The sequence below is a fragment of the Amblyomma mixtum genome, chromosome 4, assembly GCF_055824585.1.
Source record: "Amblyomma mixtum isolate Tamu chromosome 4, ASM5582458v1, whole genome shotgun sequence".
Taxonomy (NCBI): domain Eukaryota; kingdom Metazoa; phylum Arthropoda; class Arachnida; order Ixodida; family Ixodidae; genus Amblyomma; species Amblyomma mixtum.
The window spans coordinates 77,682,630-77,704,263 of NC_143015.1; the positions used below are offsets into that span (position 1 = coordinate 77,682,630).

The 21,634-nt window shown below is 52.2% G+C and overlaps 1 protein-coding gene across 1 annotated transcript in view; it reads left to right on the forward strand.

The window, feature by feature from the left end:
* LOC149347130 (sodium-coupled monocarboxylate transporter 1-like) overlaps window positions 1-21,634 on the forward strand; it is a 96,045-nt gene that overhangs the window by 70,085 nt on the left and 4,326 nt on the right. Inside the window, exon 15 of the mRNA XM_089586893.1 lies at window positions 6,713-6,813. Coding sequence (XP_089443019.1) covers window positions 6,713-6,813 — 101 coding nt within the window. The remainder of the gene's footprint in view (window positions 1-6,712; window positions 6,814-21,634) is intronic.

Genomic DNA, 21,634 nt, shown 5'->3' on the forward strand with positions numbered 1-21,634 from the left:
TTCGTCTGCCATCGAGGCAACCTGAGGCGCATTCATAATAGTTCAGGCGCGTTAATTGTAATTCACTACAATGGCCCCGGGTTGGAAGAGGAGCCATCCTGGCGACCTATGGTGCTGGCAAGAGGAGCGGGTCGTAATAAGTCTTGAGGCGACTGACATGGACAAGCTCACGGCCGCGACGACGCAAGTCCGAAGAGGGTGTAAGCGGCTCTACAATATAATTAACAGGGGATGTTGATTCGACGACGCGGTAAGGGCCATGATGTTCTCTGCGAAATTTCGAAGACTGTCCTGGTGTAGTGGAGGGGACCCAAAGCCAAACTAATGAACCTGGAGAGAAACCGTGCGCGGTTTGATGGGCATCGTGTTCATGCTTTCGGCGACCTTGGGAGTCCGAGGTGAAAGAACGGGCCAGTTGGCGACATTCCTCGGCGTGCTTGGCGAGTTCGGAAAGGGGCGTGCATTCGGAGGCGTCCGGAGTGTACGGCAAAACCGTGTCCATTGTGGAGGACGGCTCACGGCCATACAACAGGTAGAAAGGGGAAAATCCGGTGGTTGACTGGGTGGCGGTATTGTATGCGTACGTCACAAAAGGCAGTACAGAGTCCCAGTAGACTGATCTGACGAGACATACATGGTGAGCATATCGCCGAGAGTGCGATTAAAGCGCTCAGTCAGCCCGTTAGTTTGAGGGTGGTAGGCAGTGGTGGTCCGATGAATGATGCGACACTCTCTGAGGAGGGCTTCCACCACGTCCGAAAGAAAGACACGGCCTCGATCACTGAGCAACTCGCGCGGCGCACCATGGCGGAGAACAAAATTGTGCAGCAGGAAGTGGGCAACGTCACGAGCAGTGGCAGCGGGTAGTGCGGCGGTCTCTGCATATCGGGTTAGGTGGTCGACGCCAACAATTATCCAGCGGTTCCCAGATAACGTGTAGGGCAGCGGGCCGTAGAGGTCGACGCCAACACGATCGAATGGGCGAGCCGGGCACGGCAATGGCTGCAAGGGGCCGCTCGTACGTGGCGCGGGAGACTTGCGTCGCTGACAGGCGATGCAGGAGCGGACGTATTGGAGAATGTACCCGTACATGCCCCGCCAATAATAACGCTGAGATATTCTTTGAAACGTCTTCAACACACCGGCGTGGGCACATTGTGGGTCAGCGTGAAACGAGGCACAGATCTCAGAACGTAAATGGCGAGGTATCGCGAGGAGCCACCGTCGACCATCTTGCGTGTAGTTACGGCGGTAGAGCAGGCCATCACGGAACGCAAAATGTGGTGCCTGGCGGCGTAGAGTGCGCGAAGGCACAGCAGTGTGAGCGTTGGTCACGACGTCGATGATCGACGCAAGCCACGGGTCTTTGCGCTGTTCCGCAAGCATATCAGAGGCGGTAAGAGACGAGAGGACGGGTTCAGGCACGGATGAGCATGCAGCGGCGGTGGGCAGAGGAGATCGAGATAGAGCGTCGGCGTCCATGTGCCTACGGCCAGAGCGATATACAACGCGGATGTCGAACTCCTGAAGGCGGAGAGCCCACCTGGCGAGGCGGCCGGCCGGGTCTTTAAGAGACGACAACCAGCAAAGCGCGTGATGGTCCGTGACGACATCAAACTGGCGGCCGTACAGATAGGGTCGAAATTTCATGAGTGCCCAGACGATCGCTAAACATTCCTTCTCCGTAACGGAATAGTTGCATTCAGCCTTGCTGAGCACCCGACTCGCATACGCCACGACGTATTCCTCATAACCATCTTTCCGCTGAGTCAGGACAGCTCCGAGGCCGACGCCACTTGCATCAGTATGCACCTCGGTAGGGGCTCTCGGATCGTAGTGGCGAAGTATGGGCGGCGAGGTAAGAAGACGGCGCAGTGTGGTGAACGCGTCTTCGCATTCGGGGGACCAAGCGGACAGGTGGTTGTCTGTTCCAAGCAGTTTCGTGAGTGGCGCAATGATCGACGCAAAATTGCGGACGAAGCGCCGAAAATAGGAGCGCAGACCGATAAAGCTCCGAAGCTGCTTCATTGTTGTCGGCTTGGGAAACTCCGCAACAGCGCGAAGTTTGGCCGGGTCGGGGAGAACGCCTTCCTTAGATACAATGTGACCCAAGATGGTTAGCTGCCGGGCGCCGAAGTGGCACTTCTTCAGATTAAGCTGTAGGCCGGCGTCGGTGAGGCAAGTCAGAACCTGCTGCAGGCGCGTGAGGTGAGTGGAAAAATCTACCGAAAAGACAACGATATCGTCCAAGTAACAGAGGCACGTATGCCACTTCAGCTTCCGTAAGACGTTATCCATCATTCTTTCGAATGTAGCTGGCGCGTTGCACAGGCCGAATGGCATAACGGTGAACTCATAAAGGCCGTCGGGGGTAACGAATGCGGTCTTCTCACGGTCAGCGGCAGCCATCGGGACCTGCCAGTAGCCCGAACGCAAGTCAAGAGAGGAGAAGTATTCGGCGCCTTGGAGACAGTCAAGAGCGTCATCGATGCGGGGAAGCGGATAATTGTCTTTGTGGGTAATTTTGTTCAGTCGCCGGTAATCGACACAAAATCTGATAGAACCGTCTTTCTTCTTGACCAGCACCACCGGAGAAGACCAAGGGCTGTGAGAGGGACGGATGACGCCACGGTGCAGCATGTCTTCAACGTGCTCACTTATCACTTGACGCTCAGCCGCAGACACGCGATAGGGGCGCTGCCGAAAAGGCGGGTGGGAGCCGGTCTCAATGCGATGAGCCACGGTTGATGTACGGCCTAAAGGCTGATGGGCTGCATCGAAAGCGAAGCGGAAAGTGTGGAGAAGGGCTGAAAGCTGCTGACGGTAGTGGACGGAAGAGTATCGTCGATGGCGGCGCGGAAAAGTTCGTCAGGCTCAGGTTCAGTAGCGAGCTCGGAATGCATGGCGTTTAGAGAGGGACCGCTGGCTGCCTCGTGGACATTAAGGGCAGAGAGAAGGCAGACAGGTTGAATGCAGCCAGGGGACTCACCAGGTAGCAGGGTAAGGGCACACGAGGATGGATTGTAGAGCAGCATCTTCGTGACACCCCGCCGAACATCGAGGACAGCAGAAGGTAGCGGCAGGTTCTTCCGGCGTACAAAGGAAGCAGACGGCGTAAATAAAACGGTGTCATCCGACGCGGCACGGCACGACAGGGAAACAAGGGCAGATGCTCCCGGCGCCACTTCAACATCTTCAGCGATAGTGACCTTGAGTGGCAAGGGGGCAGAGGTTTCAGTAGTAAGCTCGTCAAACAAAGGGGAAAATTCAACTTCAGCGCGGGCGCAATCGATGACGGCGTTGTTGTGTGACAGAAAGTGCCACCCGAGAATTATGTCATGTGAGCATGAGGACAGCACCAACAATTCGACTGAATACAATATATCGTCAATGATGACTCGCGCTGTGCACGAGGCGAGAGGGGCAATGCTCTGTTCACTACCGGTGCGGAGCGAGAGACCCGTAAAGGGCGTCGTGACTTTGCGCAAGCGGCGGCAGAGTTTTTCGTGAATCACTGATACTGAGGCACCCGTGTCGATAAGCGCATGTACCGGCAGTCCGTCGACGATGACCTGAAGAACGTTGCGTGGGGAAAACGGAGGCCTTGAGCTTTTCGAACAGCGCGCAGTTCTTGCCTCCGGAACTGCGGATCTTAGTTTCCCTCTTCAGCGGAGGGAGGGCGACGGCGCATTGGTGACAGTGAGCGACGGCGCGGTGATGGAGAACGTCGGGTCTCGTAAGCACGACGGTCGGGGGCGTACGCGTCTAGCGGCGAGGATGGAGAAGCCGAATAAAACATCTGGGATGGATGCACAGGGGTTGAGATGGTTGGCGATGCCACAATGCGACGGCGACAGTGGCGGGCGACATGTCCCGCGTACCCACAGGAGTAACAGATGGGTCGGTTATCCGATGTGCGCCAAGGGTTGTAAAGCCGCTGCGGAGACGGCGAAGAAACCGGGGCTGGTCGTAGAGACGGGGCGGGGCGCAGGACGGGCTGACGAGGTGGAACAGTCAGGGGCACGGAGCGCGCCGCTGCTTCTGCGTAGGTCATCCGGGCGGGTATAGGAGATGGTTGGGGATACTGAGCCTCGGCGTAGGTTAAGGGAGCAACCGAAGGGACTGCATGTGCAGTAGGAATAGCCTCGGCAACTTCATGGCGGATGACCTCCTGCAATGGCGCCACCAGAGGAGTCGCAGCGTCGTGACTGGAGGGCATCAACGAGAGCTGACGCGCGACTTCCTCCCGAACAAACTGCTTTATCTGCGGTGACAGTTGCGCCGGGTCGGTGTCAGATGTGAGGGAAGCAAGCGATTCCTGCTGCGAGAGCGGAGAACGTGTGAGGATGCGTCGCTTCCGAAGTTCGTCAAAGTTCTGGCAATGAGTAATGACGTCGGCGACTGTGGTGGGATTGCGTGCCAGAAGCATCTGGAACGCATCGTCGTCGATTCCTTTCAAAATGTTCTCAATCTTGGCGCGCTCAGACATAGAGGCATCAACTCGTGTGCACTGGTTCACAACGTCCTCTATGTAGCTGGTGAAATTTTCACCAGGCAGCTGCGCCCGACTTCGCAGGCGTTGTTCCGCGCGCAGCTTGCGCACCGCAGGCCTGCCAAATACATCAGAAAAATTGGACTTGAAAGCTGACCACGTGGGGATGTCGGATTCGTGGTTTCTGAACCATAGGTTCGCAACGTCCGAAAGGTAGAAGATGACGTTGTTGAGTTTGAGTGCATCGTCCCACTTGTTATGGGTGCTCACCCGTTCGTACGATGCCAGCCAATCCTCGACGTCATCGTCGCCGGTGCCACTGAAGAAAGCGGGATCACGCTGCCGCAGCGCTCCAGCGCACAGAACGGTCGGGGTGGGTGGTGCAGGACTGGGCACGGAGTCCTTAGGCATTGTGAGCGGCGGGAGAAGACGGCTGCGAAGGTCCAGGGCGTCAGACGACCGCAACCTCCACCAAATGAAAGGGGGTTCGCGTACTAGTGACCTCAGCTATACAGTTCACCAAACAGCTGAGCGGACGGCAGCAAAATCACAGTCAGTCTACACAGCCAGAGAGCTGGAGCCGCGCGCGCCGGCACACTTCGTCGTCAACTTCTTCGTCTGCCATCGAGGCAACCTGAGGCGCATTCATAATAGTTCAGGCGCGTTAATTGTAATTCACTACACAACATATTATCAAAATTGTCATCGCCTTTACCCTAGCCCATGTAAAGGCCTGAAGAAGGCGGATAAGCGGCTCCTTCTCCGCCTTCTCACCAATACTTTGCTGTGCCCGGCAGCGCTAAAACATTTTGACCCCTCCTTTAGCGGCAGCTGCCCACACTGTAGTGCGGTGTCTTCTGACACCTATCACATGGTGTGAGCCTGCCCTTCCAACCCCGCTATTCCCCCCATCCCCAACCCAACCCGGGGGGACTGGGAGGCGACCCTGCTCGGCTGCCACGACTTACAGGCCCAACAAGCCTTAGTCGGGCGCGCCCGGGCGGCGGCAACCGCCACTGAAGTCCCATACTAGGGACCTCCACCTAGTGTTTGTAAGGATCGGTCCCTTACGGGCTGATCCAAACATACCTCCTGTTCATTCGTAATAAATGTTTTCACCACCACCACCACCCTCCTATAGTCCTATCCTGTACCCTATCCTATAGCTCTAAAGTGCTGCAAGGCGAAAGCCTTTCCAAGCGCACTGTTTGGCATTGACTGCGAGACGATTTGTGCTGTACTATGGCTTTATTTGACTACACATTACAACTACACACTTTCACTGCCGACATTGCTTCTTTAGCACGACTCTCTCTCTGCTTCGATGACTTCGGTTGTATCCATGGCTCTGTTCGCTGTAATGAGGTATGTAATGTTGTCACGCACGGACGCCTTACGCCCCTTGATGGTGCGGAAGACAACTACTTTATGAGTTGCCGTGTACTCCAAAAGGGGGCGTCAGACATGCGTGGGTGACCTCATTTACAGTGAACTAGAATATTGGGCTAGTTCACTGTACCTCATTACTTCGAATGATGATGATGATATCAACTTTATTTTCCGCCGGATAAGGAAGCCCCCTACTCCCCGAATCCGCGCACTCTGACGTCATAACCATTTCGACCAACCGAAAAGCGTGACACCTCAGTGGTAAGGCGCTCGTCTAGCGAGCCAGAGTACCCGGGTTCGAACCCGACCGCGGCGGCCGCGTTTCGATGGAGGCGAAACGCAAGAGGCGCCCGTGTGCTGTGCGATGTCAGTGCACGTTAAAGATCCCCAGGTGGTCGAAATTAATTCCGGAGACCCCCCACTACGGCACCTCTTTCTCTCTTCTTTCACTCTTACTTTCCTCCCTTCCCTTACGGCGCGGATCAGGTGTCCGCCGATATATGTGAGACAGATACTGCGCCATTTCCTTTCCTCAAAAAAACCAATTTACCAAACCAACCTCTGCTTACAACCTTCTGTCGACAACGACGAAGGATTAAATGCTTTCGCCTTAATACGGACCGGAGACTAAAACCTGGACAGTCATGATTCCGCCCACGGATGCGCCCAATCATTAACATGCTATTGTGGCTATTTGTTTTAGTTGAGTGGCATTTGCAGTCATGCACGGCATCATCGTTGTGTTGAATAATTTCGCGAACCAGCTAGCACTGATGACGCGTCGTACCCTGAGTGTAAGCGGCTGTAATTTTTTTTTGTTTCTCTTTGTAGCTCGGATGCCTTCCCGCTGTATCAGGTGTCGTTCTTGTGGATAGCTTTCGTGGGACTGCTGCTCACGATGCTCCTGGGGACAGCCCTGAGTCTGGCTACAGGTGAGTGGGTGCACTGCACGTTTGAGTCGGCTGGACACCTCAGTAACTGATTTCGTCCAGGATTGAGCACGATGACATTTTAAGCGTACAAGTTTGTAATGCGCCAATAATAAAAAAGCGCTCATCTGAGTGCGCAGTCAGGCGACCGCACCTCAGGCTTGAAATCGTTTTGTTTATTCACAGGCGAAAAGTAAAACCATTCGTAAAAGGAAACCTTTTTTAGCTATTAAAGGACAAGTGGGTTAGCGCGCCTTTCATTTCTCTCTAATCGAAGGAGCCTGCCTTTAATATGGCGATATATGGAAGTTTGCCTTATTTACCACGTTATCTTTTTTACGGTTTTAATCTCATACACCTCTCCAAAATCCATTTCATCTCCTCCTATAGACCTTTCCTCTGTTTGCAGTATTGACTGATCATGAGTGCGTGCTGGAATGTCCCGCGCATGCGCAGTAGATGCCTGTAGGAAATCCGCCAATCATAACGCGCTGACACAGCCCCGTGAAAATATGGTTGCGCTCAAAAAGCAAATGTCAAAAGGCCTATATAATCAGACTTTTTTATTTTGCAGCTATTTCCCCTTTTTCTACCTGCTGCTTGTTCGCGTTTTTATCTTTTACTTTGTTTTTTTTCTCAGTACGGAAATGTGTTTAGAAAAAATTTTATTTACATATGTACACAGGCCAAGGTTACCGGATACATTCACATTTACAAGAACACATGACATTAAGCATGTAAGGCGAGCCAATTAAAGAGGTACCATAAACACCTCTAAGTAACTAACAGGTAGGTAGGTAGGTAGGAAAGACTTTAATTGCTCTAGAAAGGTGCTAGTAGCAGACGAGAAAGAAGAGGTCCATCTTCCTTCTTCTCACAGGGTCGGTGCCCCTATTCCAGGGCTCCGCTGAGCTTCGCTGCTCGTTGGGCGTGCTGGATAAGACCTTGTTGGCAACCCAGATCGCCGCTGGAGAGCCGGCTCTCCCACTGTTCTGCACTCGGGTCTTTGCGAAAGTTGTCGTTTTTACTGCATTCCCACGTGATGTGGTACAACGATGGTTTGCTACCACACCACGGGCAAGTGTCCCGATATTGCGTCGGGTAAATCTTGCTAAGGATATGCAGGTTTGGGAATGTTCCTGTCTGCAATCTTCGCCAATACACTGCCTCTAGTTGATTTAGATCAGGATGAGGCGGCGGATAGCGGATCCGTACCCCCTTATAGTAGTTGAGAATGTCTGAGTACGTAGGGCTGACTCGGTCGGGTAGATCGTCCGATTGGGAGGAAGCTCGGCTCGTATACCCTCGAGCTACCTCGTCGGCGCGTTCGTTCCCGGCTATGTCGGTGTGTCCTGGCACCCAGTAAATGCTGTGTGTGACTTTTGGTGGGGTCGCGCTCTGGAGGAGCCGGAGCGCGGCGCGACCTATGCGGCCGTTCATGTAGTTACGGCACGCTTCTCTCGAATCTGTAAGGATGGTAAGGGACATGTTGCTTCGATAACCGGCTACCGCCGCTAGAGCTACGGCCAGCTCCTCCCCTTCGGTTACCGTGCAATCCCTCACTGAGGCGCTAGCTAATTCCTTTAAGGTCGAATCAATAACTACCGCCACTGTGCTGTTATGTGAGCTTCCTGTATACGGAGCCGCGTCCGTGTATACCGTTATGGGCGATGTAAAACAGGATAGCATATATACCTATTGACAGAAGAGCGAAAAGGCAATAATTTGACATTGAAACATTGAAAAGGAGACCTTAGCGCCAGTTTGGAGTAAAAACCAGGACAAGACGACCGTTATTTACAGAAATGAATGGGCATGACCATTGCCGGAGAAACTCTTCCTCACCCAAGGTTAGTGAGTATGATCTCATGTGCCATTGCCGGAGAAACTCTTCCTCACCCAAGGTTAGTGAGTATGATCTCATGTGTTACATTGTCAAATGCCCCTTTAAGATCCAAGGCGAGTACTACCCGTTCATTATGGGGGCATTCGAGGGGGTCAAGGACTTCCCGATTGAGTTGCAGGAGGACATCCTGTGCGGATCTGTGTGGGCGGAATCCGAACATGGTGCTCGCAAAGACATGTTTGTGTTCAAGATATGTAGATAACCGATCCCGCACCACCGTCTCCATTAGTTTTCCCACACAGGAGGTGAGAGAGATGGGGCGGAGGTTATCTGTGTCAATTGGTTTGCCAGCTTTAGGAATAAAAGTGACCAAAGCCGTTTTCCATTCTATTGGCAGGGGGGTGTCCCCGCGCCAAATCGCATTGACGTATTCCAGGAGGGACTGGTATGCCAAGTCGGGCAGGTTCGTCAAAAGCTTGACGGTGACCTTATCCCGTCCTGGCGCAGTGCCGCGTTTCATTTTGGCGAGAGCCGCCAGCAGATCATGGAGCTGGAAAGGTTGATCCAGCTCCGTGTAAGCGGCAGAGTACGCGGCCCAACTCGCCGACTCCAACTGGGTGGATAGATGCAACATCTAACACGGCGTCGAAAGCCACTAGCGACCGCGGCGCATCGATTGCGCCATAAACTAAAAAGACCTGCAACTATTAACAGGCGAGCAAAACGGCCGCTGGGGAAGCGGCCGCGGGAGACGAAGCACGAAATTCCCTGCCCACGGAATCCCGCATGAACCGTGCGCCAAAAGACGCGCTACAACACAGGTGACTGTAGCGTGGCGATTAGATTCCGGGAGCGGGCAATTAGGACAGGTACTGGAGCGTAACACACCCCAGAGAGGCATGGGTGTCTGCCCTCCTCAACTGCTCGTCGCTTGAGTCCCAAAGGGCTCTGGTGAAACGGGCTAGAGACGGGGCCTCGTCATGCGGTGTCCCGGACTAGGGACGCCGACCATGTAGCGGGGCCACTCTGTGGCTCCCAAACTCTATTTCACAAAATAAAAAAAATGCCCAGGCTTAGCTTGGTTAAGCCAAGAATGCGTTGCATATTGCGCGGTCTTTTTGCGCGAGGTATTGCTTGGCGGCACTCGATTTTCTCAGCAGCTTTTCCTCCGTGGCGTATGGATGGATGGATGGATGGATGGATGGATAGGAGCGCCCCCTTTGAAACGGGGCGGTGGCAACCGCCACCATGCTCAGCCGTCCCTGTTTTTTCTTTTTTTCCTTTTTTGTTTTTTTTTTCTTTTTTTTTCTTTTTTTTCACGTGGTTTGGTGGTTTTCACGTCACCACGTGACGTGACGTCACCAAACCACTTGACGTCACGCCACGTGGTTTGGTGGCTGCCCGTCCGCGCCCAAGGGCTGAACTGAGTGATTGCAATATGCTACGCATAAAAATTACGAGGAACTTTAGCGGCTAAAGTGCTGAAAGGCGAAAGCCTGAGTGCTGCATTCTGCTACACGATTGTTCAGTTCACATTTTGTTGGTGCATTAATTAACTGGCAATTAATGACGCTTAAGCTTCGCCTTTAGGAGTGGAACGCGACAGCGTGTTGTAGCGCTGCCACGGAGTCCATTGAACGCCACCACCCGTTCGGCGCGATGCCTTGCCCTTTGAACGCACCGCTCTTTAACGAAAGTAAATGGCGCAGTAATTCTCTGTCGTCTCGGTGGACACCTGAGCCGCACTGTACAGGAAGGGAGGAAGTGGAGTGAAAGAAGGAAGAGGGGCCGTAATGAAGAAAATGAAAATTGTATTTGAGGAAAGGAAATTACGCATTAACTGTCTCGCATATATCAGTAGCACTAGTCGAAAATTGTATTTGACGAAAGAAAGTTGCGCAGTAACTGTCTCACATATTTCGGTGGACACCCGTCAAAATTCGCGCGTGGTGACATCACGACAATTTGGACCAATTTGAAACGCGGACCAATACGCCTTGCTCGTCAGTAAATTGTTTTTTGAGGAAAGTAAATGTATATGTCTCGCATATCTCGGTGCACACCTGAACCTCGCCGTAACGGGAAGGGAGGAAGATGGGAGTGAACGAAGACACCGTATTCACTAGACGCACCTTTGTTCATTCCAAACCATCGAGCTGGCATAGCGGAGTGGTAGTGTGCTCGACTCGCACTCCGGAGACCGGGGTTCGATTCCCAAGGTCGGCCAATTTCTTACTCGGTTTTATTTATTTATCTGGCCTGACTAGAAAGGTTAATTGGACTAATTGGTTAAGTGAGCAATTAACTAAACTCAAACTTACTTGGAGCATCACTATACGATCCCTTTAATTGGTTGCATGGTTAGTAGCCAAAGTACAATTAGCCCCGTTTGAAATTCGCGCACTGTGACGTTACGACCGTTTCGGCCAACTGAAAAGCGTGACATTTCTTGTCGGCAGCTCCTGCTTACAACGATGAGGCATTAAAGGCTTCAGCCTTAAAAGTTTTCACCACCACCACCGCTCTAACCAATCACAAGTAGGGAGCACTGCCCAGCCAAGTTTCAAGACAAAGTCACGTAGATGGTCTGGGAGAGGTGCCGACGCTAAACGAGCCCACTGAACGCGGCACATAGGTGAGCGGCGTGACGTCGGCACAATAGCGAGCCCATAATGTCCACCACACGCAACAATGCTATTGCCTGCTCAATATGCATTGTCATACTGCTGCTTCAACCAGTTGCTTCCAATCGCTCGCGCCCCTGAGCCATGAAGTAAAGCACGCGTGAGTGCCCCGGCCATGTTTTAATTTCTACTTGCACTGCTCATCTGCATCCTTGCGCCCGAAGGCTAGCACTCCGCATCGCATGTGATGCCTCACAATCCGCATATCTCTTACTCTGGGGTTAAGGTTAAAAATTGGCTGTAGTCTAACCAATGACCATCCCGAGTAGAATTGCAGATGCAACGGCGCGGCAATCGCAGCGGCGGCGGCATCTCAGGGGGCACTTTGCTGTACAAAGTGCGTAGAGGCGAAAGCGTTTTCCGCACCACTTTGACTGCCTCTGTGGCACTGCTGATGTCACCACTGGTTGGCGTCACTCATAATTAAGTTCTGATTACTAAGTAATGACAAATTACTAATTAATGGCTAATTACTGATGAATAACTAAATACTAATTAACCGCTAATTAATGACTCTTAAGCTTCGCCTTTAGTAGTGAAACGCGACGGCGTGTTGTAGCGCTGCCAGGAAGTCCAGGGAACGCCACCACCCGTTCGGCGTGAATGAATGAATGAATGAATGAATGAATGAATGAATGAATGAATGAATGAATGAATGAATGAATGAATGAATGAATTTATTGTATAAGGGTTCTTTCTCGCAGCGTAGGTGGAGCCCTCAGTCCAGGGCCCTAGTGGCCTTTGCAGTCTTGCAAGCCCTGTCGATCAGCTTGAGCTGCTCTTCAGGCTTCGAGCTGGACAGCGCAGCCTCCCACTGCTCCGGTGTTGGTGTGTTGTTTATCGGCACTGCCTGCATTTTCTGACAGGCCCATGTAACGTGGTAAAGCGTTGCGTGTTCACCGCATAGCGGGCATTTGTTGGCGTATGTGGTAGGATAGATTTTGCTGAGTAAACTCAGATTGGTGTATGTATTAGTCTGCAGTTGTCTCCAGGCAACCGACTACCCTCTACTAAGGTCTTTGTGGGGAGGAGGGTAGGTCCTCCGGAGGTCTCGTTGGTGTTCTAAGATGGCTCTATACCGTCTAGTGACTGCGTCCAGTTCCCCTTCGGTGCGCGCCTCCCGGTTGGCATATGCTCGGGCATTGGCGTCCGCGCATTGGTTCCCTTTGACAGCCTCATGGCCTGGTGTCCACGTGATGAAGCATCTCGTAAAAGTGATTGTCCTCGCCTTGAGTATGTGAATGGCTGCAGTGGATATGCGTCCACTGCTGTATCTTCTGCACGCCTCTTGCGAGTCTGTAATGATGTGTGCATGAGGCCCGTCACTCTGCTGGGTGATGGCGAGTGCAATTGCTGCTTCCTCAGCCTCGAGGATGTTGTTGGTTTTTATCGAAGCGCAGTTGATTTCCCTGAGCTGGTGATCCACCACGCTGGCTACCGAGCCGTATCGGTGTCTGTATGTTGTTGCGTCAACGGATGATACGTCTTTTGCCCCGGCGAAGCTTCTTTCGTGGAATTCAGATCTTTCCTTTCTTCTCGCCTTATGTATATCTGGATGCATGTTTTTTTGGAATCAGACTGATCTCAAGGATCCTCCTGATTTCATTTGGAACCCTCGCTGTGCTATTGATTTATTTCAAAGCGTCCCTCTTGCCGAGCAACCGCAGCGTGTTTCGGCCTGTTGTGGACCGCATCAGTCTTGTTTTCTGCGCGAGAAGGTGGGCCTCGATATGTTCTTGTACTGTGTTGTTTATGCCCAGTTTAAAAGGAATTTCTCCGTCGAAGTGTTGACCGGCACTCCGAGAGCGCATTTGTATGCTTTTCTAAGAATTGCCTCTAACTGCTCCTTTTCTTGCTCGAGCGGTGTTTGGTAGGGGACGCCGTATAAGATCGTACTGACCACGAGGGCCTGTACTAGCCTACATGTGTCTTCCTCCTTCATACCTCTTCTTCTGTTGGAAATTCTTGCAATCATCCTGGTGATCTGTGCTGTGGTATTTGCTAGCTGTCTGATCGTGTGATCAATACGACGCTTGCTTTGGATCCACATGCCGAGGATCCTAACTTTCGATACTTCCGGAACCTTCGTTTCCCTTATGTAGATATCTATGGAGTTTTGCAGATCATACACTTGTCTGTAGACTCTGAGCACCTCGGATTTTTCAGGGGAGCATGCGAGTCCACAGTGTCGGGCGTATGCGTTGACCGTGTCTGCTGCTCGCTGAAGAAGCTCTTGTTTTTCTCCTAAGGATCCCCTTGTCACCCAGATTGTGATATCATCTTTCGGCGTGAAATGGTGGACGCCTGAACCGCACCGTACAGGAAAGGAGGAAGTCGGAGTGAAAAAGAAAGAGAAAGAGGGGCCGTAATGAAGAAAATGAAAATTATATTTGAGGGAAGGAAGTTACGCAGTAACTGTGCGAAAATTCTTATACAGCTTTAGCTAGCCTTTGGTTAGTACATTGTACTGTGTTTTCTTTTCCTTCGGTAATTGTCATTCCTTGGTAATATTGATTATTCCGTTATAAATGCCTATTTATGGAAAGTAAATTTCGCGTGGAAACCACGGCAGTCAAGTAATGCAGTAAAGCGCCAAGAGGGCGTTTGTTCACAAGTAAACTAACAACCTCTCCGAATGTTTCAAGTAGAGAGCTATGCCTTGGCTGGTATACAAAGTACCCGGGTCTCGGAAGCCCCAACCGGTGGCTGTGTTTGAGACAGCCACCTGTCGGGGCAGTGGCCCATCGCTTAACCGCTGCACCACTGACACCAGGACTCCCTGCGGTCTATGAATGTAAAGTGGAGAACGACCAATATATATGCACTGGTCGTCGCCACGCATGCTACACGGTCGTGTAGGTGGCACGTTCCACTTTTTGCAGCGCTAGCTGTATTTACCTACAGTTCCTCCGGTTTCTCGATTCGCTCAAGCTAGGAAACGACGGTGGGCTGAAGAAACGGATGAAGTTGCTTTCGCAATTTCCGGGCTTAACCAAGCTGAGCCTCTGCCAATTTTTTTCCTTTGTCCATCATGTTTTGCGCTGGTGTAACTAGCTTGAGCGAATCGTTGCAGCCTTCCCTTGTGCATGTCGGACGACATAACCTGACTGAAACGCACAGCGTGGTTACGCCGGGACGACTGCGACGTTGTTGTTGTTGTTGCGACTGAGAGAAGGATGAAAAGGAAATTGCACGGGCCTGCCAACTGGCTCAAGCTGGGCCACCACCGCTGCCACGTGCAGATAGAGGAGAGTTAAAAGATCAGAGGAAAGAGAAAAAGGAAAAAAAATCTCTGCCTCTCCCGTAACCGAGAGTAGAATAAGCATGAAATGTTTACGGGCCTAATGTCATCTCGGTGGACACCCGAACCGCACCGTACAGGAAGGGAGGAACGCCACCACCCGTTCAGCGCGATGCCTTGTGGGATCATAAGGCAGGCATATAAAGCAGCATTGGGGCTGCCCCACTGCACTCCTACGGAAAGACTTCTTAAACTGGGGATCTACAACACCACCACGGAACTATGCGAGGCACATATATTTGCGCAATTAAGGAGGCTTGCGACCTCACCCCCGGGGAGAAAGATCCTGAGCAACCTAGGATTACATGATAAAATTCCGGAAAGAAACGCGCAGGCAAAATTACAGACCAAAGTTAGAAAATTACTCACTATTAAACCACTTCCAAAAAACATGCACCCTGCTTTTCACGAAGGCAGGAGGAGAGCCAGAGCAAAGGCCCTTGCAGCCAAGCTCGAAGGCTCGGAACACACAACCTATGTAGACGCGGCGGAATACGAAGGAGGCGACTCCTTTGTGGTCGTGGCCGTGAACGACTCAGGTGAAACATTAACGGCCGGTTCGGTCAAAACAAAAAACTCAGAGACAGCGGAGGAGGCGGCTATCGCCATGGCAATGACCAGCACCAAAGCAGTCACCATAATTAGCGACTCCAAGGTGGCTATCAACAATTTTGCGCGGGGTATGATCTCCCAGGAGGCAGAACGAATATTAAGACATAAAGACTTGGACCAAAGAGAGGTGGAACTAATATGGGTGCCGGCACACTCGGGGAACAGGGGAAACGAGTTGGCTCACAGTATAGCTCGAGGTTATGTCAGCCGAGCAGTGAGCCGGGTCGAGTCCCCAAATTTCACGAGAGATGCATTCATATCATTTCACGAATACACCAATCAGTTTAAACTGGAAAGGAGGATCTATCCGGCACCAGACAAAAAGCTCGACAAAAGCCAGGAGGTAACGTGGCGTCGGCTCCAGACGCGAGCCTTCTTTAGCCCGTCGAGACTAGCACACATGTATCCAACACAATACAACGCTACTTGCAAACAATGCGGCGAGATAGCCGGATATGACCACATTTTATGGAGCTGCAAAAAGGCGCCGCCACCGGCGGACCTACTACCAGTCCCTTCTCTAGAGCGGTGGGAGGCTATACTGGCCAGTTCAGACCCGTTGACGCAAGTCCGGGCCACTGAGTGGGCTCACAAGGTCGCCAAGAGCCATGGGCTCGAAGCCACCTAGTATAATGCCCACTAGGGCTCAGTGCTGACAATAAACGTTTTCCAATCCAATCCAATGTCATTTGAACGCAAGGTTTTTTGAGGAAAGGAAATGGCGCAGTAATTCTCTGCCATCTCGGTGGACACCCGAACCACACCGTAATGGAAGGGAGGAACGCCACCACCCGTTCGGCGCGATGTCTTGCCCTTTGAACGCAGCGCTTCTCCCCCGGGCCCCTGTGCGCCTGCGCGGCTTTGCTTAGATGCGCGAAGCCCCTAAGAGATCACGTATGACAACGAAGTGTATCGTGGCATTTATGTGCTTTTTGCATGCGTTATTAGAAATCGGAAATTATAATTCCGTGCATTATCAAACGCACAGCGACTGATATCTTGATAAACATTGAGAAGGCACTGGCAGCAGTTATTTTTTGTGACTCCTTTGGAGACCAACCAGCGCTTGCATGCCGGTCGCGTAGGAGGGCTTACAGAGTCTCGTTAAATCTCGCTAAGTCTCGTACGGTGCCCCGATGTTCTCGTTTCAGAGCCCGGATGACTGGATTTCGGTGCCCGGATGATGGCTCTCGGTCTCGGCGTGACGTCACCACACTGCCGACAACGGGGGCTAAAAGCATTTCATGCTTAAAATGGCCTGGCTTAGCTTATGGTTAAGCCTAGGATGCGAAGCATAGGCCGCCGGCGGAGGCTGCGCGTTCGCAAGCGAGCGCACGAGTTGAGCCAATACCTCCTAGAAAGTCTTTCTAGGAGGTATTGGTTGAGCCCCAGCTTTCACAGCTGTTGTGACGTCAGCGCCCCTAGCGGAAGGAGCGGGAGCTAGGCCGCCGGTGGAGGCTGCGCGTCCGCAAGCGAGCGCATGAGTTGAGCCCCAGCTTTCACAGCTGTTGTGACGTCATATCAAGTGGTGCGCCGATGTAGGTCAAGTGGTAGCTACGCGGCCGCGCGCGGCACAGCAAGGAAGAGCTCGGTTGTGCGGCTAGTATGCTTCGCATAAAAAAAAAGATGCGCGTCGCAGCAACAACTGCGTCCGCGGAGCGGACGCTGCTAAAAAAAATCTCTGCCTCTCCCGTAAACGAGAGTAGAGTAAGCTTGAAATGTTTACGGGCCTAATGCAATCTCGGTGGACACCCGAACCGCACCGTACAGGAAGGGAGGAACGCCACCACCCGTTCAGCGCGATGCCTTGCCATTTGAACGCAAGGTTTTTTGAGGAAAGGAAATGGATCAGTAATTCTCTGCCATCTCGGTGGACACCCGAACCGCACCGTAAAGGAAGGGAGGAACGCCACCACCCGTTCGGCGCGATGCCTTGCCCTTTGAACGCAGCGCTTCTCCCCCGGATCACGTATGACAACGAAGTGTAACGTGGCATTTATGTGCTTTTTGCACGCGTTATTAGAAATCGGAAATTATAATTCCGTGCATTATCAAACCCACAGCTCCACTGATATCTTGATAAACATTGAGAAGGCACTGGCAGCAGTTATTTTTTGTCTCGTTTGGAGACCGACCGGCGCTTGCATGCCGGTCGCGTAGGAGGGCTTAGAGAGTCTCGTTAAATCTCGTTAAGTCTTGTACGGTGCCCGGATGTTCTCGTTTCAGAGCCCGGATGACTGGAATTCAGTGCCCGGATGAGTGGATTTTAGTGCCCGGATGACTGGAATTCAGTGCCCGGATGAGTGGATTTCAGTGCCCGGATGAGTGGATTTCAGTGCCCGGATGACTGGAATTCAGTGCCCGGATGAGTGGATTTCAGTGCCCGGATGATGGCTCTCGGTCTCGGCGTGACGTCACCACACTGCCGACAACGGGGGCTAAAAGCATTTCATGCTTAAAAATCTCTGCCTCTCCCGTAACCGAGAGTAGAGTAAGCATGAAATGTTTACGGGCCTAATGTCATCTCGGCGGACACCCGAACCGCACCGTACAGGAAGGGAGGAACGCCACCACCCGTTCAGCGCGATGCCTTGTCATTTGAACGCAAGGTTTTTTGAGGAAAGGAAATGGCGCAGTAATTCTCTGCCATCTCGGTGGACACCCGAACCGCACCGTAAAGGAAGGGAGGAACGCCACCACCCGTTCGGCACGATGCCTTGCCCTTTGAACGCAGCGCTTCTCCCCCGGATCACGTACGACAACGAAGTGCAACATGCAATTTATGTGGTTTTTGCACGCGTTATTAGAAATCGGAAATTATAATTCCGTGCGTTATCAAACCCACAGCTCCACTGATATCTTGATAAACATTGAGAAGGCACTGGCAGCAGTTATTTTTTGTCTCGTTTGGAGACCAACCAGCGCTTGCATGCCGGTCGCGTAGGAGGGCTTACGGAGTCTCGTTAAATCTCGCTAAGTCTCGTACGGTGCCCGGATGTTCTCGTTTCAGAGCCCGGATGACTGGAATTCAGTGCCCGGATGAGTGGATTTCAGTGCCCGGATGACTGGATTTCAGTGCCCGGACGACTGGAATTCAGTGCCCGGATGACTGGAATTCAGTGCCCGGATGACTGGATTTCAGTGCCCGGATGACTGGATTTCAGTGCCCGGATATCTGGATTTCAGTGCCCGGATGACTGGATTTCAGTGCCCGGATGATGGCTCTCGGTCTCGGCGTGACGTCACCACACTGCCGACAACGGGGGCTAAAAGCATTTCATGCTTAAAATCTCTGCCTCTCCCGTAAACGAGAGTAGAGTAAGCATGAAATGTTTACGGGCCTAATGTCATCTCGGTGGACACCCGAACCGCACCGTACAGGAAGGGAGGAACGCCACCACCCGTTCAGTGCGATGCCTTGCCATTTGAACGCAAGATTTTTTGAGGAAAGGAAATGGCGCAGTAATTCTCTGCCATCTCGGTGGACACTCGAACCGCACCGTAAAGGAAGGGAGGAACGCCACCACCCGTTCGGCGCGATGCCTTGCCCTTTGAACGCAGCGCTTCTCCCCCGGATCACGTATGAGAACGAAGTGTAACGTGGCATTTATGTGCTTTTTGCACGCGTTATTAGAAATCGGAAATTATAATTCCGTGCATTATCAAACCCACAGCTCCACTGATATCTTGATAAACATTGAGAGGGCACTGGCAGCAGTTATTTTTTGTCTCGTTTGGAGACCAACCGGCGCTTGCATGCCGGTCGCGTAGGAGGGCTTAGAGAGTCTCGTTAAATCTCGTTAAGTCTCGTACGGTGCCCGGATGTTCTCGTTTCAGAGCCCGGATGACTGGAATTCAGTGCCCGGATGACTGGAATTCAGTGCCCGGATGACTGGAATTCAGTGCCCGGATGAGTGGATTTCAGTGCCCGGATGATGGCTCTCGGTCTCGGCGTGACGTCACCACACTGCCGACAACGGGAGCTAAAAGCATTTCATGCTTAAAACAGATAAGCGGCCAAAGCCGCGCTCGCCGAAGCGAGGACACAGCCGTGTCAGAGCCCGATATATCTCCGTCTAGCGTGACGTCATGATAGCAAGCGCCTCCTCGCGGCAGCGGCGCGCAGCTGCTGCTCGGCGCATCGTGGTTACGCTGGGACGACCGCGACGAGACGTATTTATACCCAAACCCGGGAAGAAATTGGGGTTAGAAAATTTAAGGCCCATTTCGCTTACGTCATGCGTAGGCAAGCTCATGAAACTCGCCTTAACAGATTTCTAGAAGAGAACGAGCTGTATCCCGACACGATGATAGGATTTCGAGCGGGGCTATCTGTAACCGATGTCATGCTACAGCTGAAACATCAGATAATAGAGGCACAAACAAAAGACACGAGAATAGTGGTAGGCCTTGATGTGGCGAAGGCCTTTGATAACGTCCGCCACGACGCTATCCTGGACAACCTCACTTCGCTAGGGGCCGGAAGCCGAACCTACAGTTATATTAAAGATTTTCTAACGAACAGAACAGCTGACATCAGCATTGGCAATTGTAGACGGAAAGGGATTCGACTTGGAGCCCGTGGGACACCACAGGGATCTGTGCTCTCACCCATCTTATTTAACATAGCCATGATTGGCTTACCAAGCAAGCTGGTAGAGACAGAGGGACTCCATCATAGTATCTATGCGGACGACATCACGCTCTGGATGAACCACGGAAGCGATGGCTTTATAGAGGAAGCTTTGCAGACGGCGGTGCATGCGATAGAAGACTACTTGCAAAGTAAGGGACTTCGGTGCTCTGCTGAAAAATCAGAAATCCTTGTGATGACGGCACAAGCCCGGAAAAAGAACGAAAATGCGAACATCACTGTTAAGGTAGGTTGGCAGGCAATCCCACGGGTGTACTGCATGCGCATACTGGGGCTATACGTGTAGTTGACAAGATGTAACTCCCAAGCATTGGAAAGAATCCAACGTAGCGCGCAGCACACCAGTAGGCTTGTTCGACGAGTCGCCAACAAGCAGGCAGGCGTAAAGGAGGCCAATCTGCTTAGGCTACTACAAGCCTTTTTAATAAGCAGGATTGTGTTTGCTGTGCCGTATCTAAAACTCACCGTCTCCGACCGTAAGGGCTTAGAGTTAATCATAAGAAAAAGTGTCAAGGTAGCTCTGGGACTTCAGCAATGTGCTCCGCCAAAAAAACTGCAGGCCTTGGAAGTATCAAATACCATAGACGAGCTTATAGAAGCTGCGCTCACTGCGCAGTTTAATCGATTAACGACCACGAAGACGGGTAGGTATATCCTAAGGCAGCTGGGATATACTCTCCCACGCAGACAAAAGAACTTGAGGTGGGAATTCCTGCTGATGTGAGGCAGAAAATAATGATCCCCCCTATGCCACGGAATATGAATCCCGATTTTCATGAGGCACGTAGGAAAGACAGGGCAGAAATGTTGCATCGCAAATATGCAGGGCGCCAGGACGTCGTGCATACTGATGCGGCGGAGTACCACGGACGAACAGCGAAGGTAGCGGTGGTCGCAAAGGAAGGCGCCCGGTTAGTAAGCAGCTGCACAATCAGAAGAGCTACGGTCACTACGGCAGAAGAGGCGGCCATCGCGCTCGCGCTCACACAAAAAGACATAAAGGTGGTCATCAGCGACTCTAAGGAAGCGATACGCAATTTTGATTTACGTAGAATATCAGCAGCGGCAGCACGCATACTGTCGAACGGAAAAGTTGAGAGTCCAATCCTCTTGCTTTGGACGCCTGCGCACCAAACCCTTCAAGGCAATGAGGGAGCCCACGAGCTCGCCCGAGGAATTACCTTCCGGCCGATCTCACCGACTCCGTCCGAGGATGGACACATTTGAAAAAACGAACGGTTATATTCTTTCCGCAATATCACACAGGTCTACATGTTTAGTCGAAGAGAATACTCCGCACCGCACAAGAAGCTGAGCAAGAAGGAGGAAGTAGCATGGTGGCAGTTGCAGGTGGGCAATTTTCCGAATCCAGCCGCGCTGAGTAGGTTCATGCCTGGCTTCAATGACGGGAAATGTAGGGCCTGTGGAGAACGAGCCACCTTAGCCCATATGATGTGGTCATGCGCCCAATCCACACCTTTAGTGAATTGCAAGGAGTCATGGGAGGTTTTGCTACGCAGCCAGGACCTCCAAAAACAAAAAGAGACCATCAGATATGCCTTCGAAGCCGCCCGGTCCCAAGGGATCTCGGCCGTCTGACAAGGACGGGATGGCGAGGCCGCCGTCCTGATTATCTGATATAATAAAGTTTTCCTAAGCCTAAGCAACGAGACGAGTTTGGGCTCTGTCTCTCTCCGTCTGGCGTGACGTCATCACAGCGAGCGCCT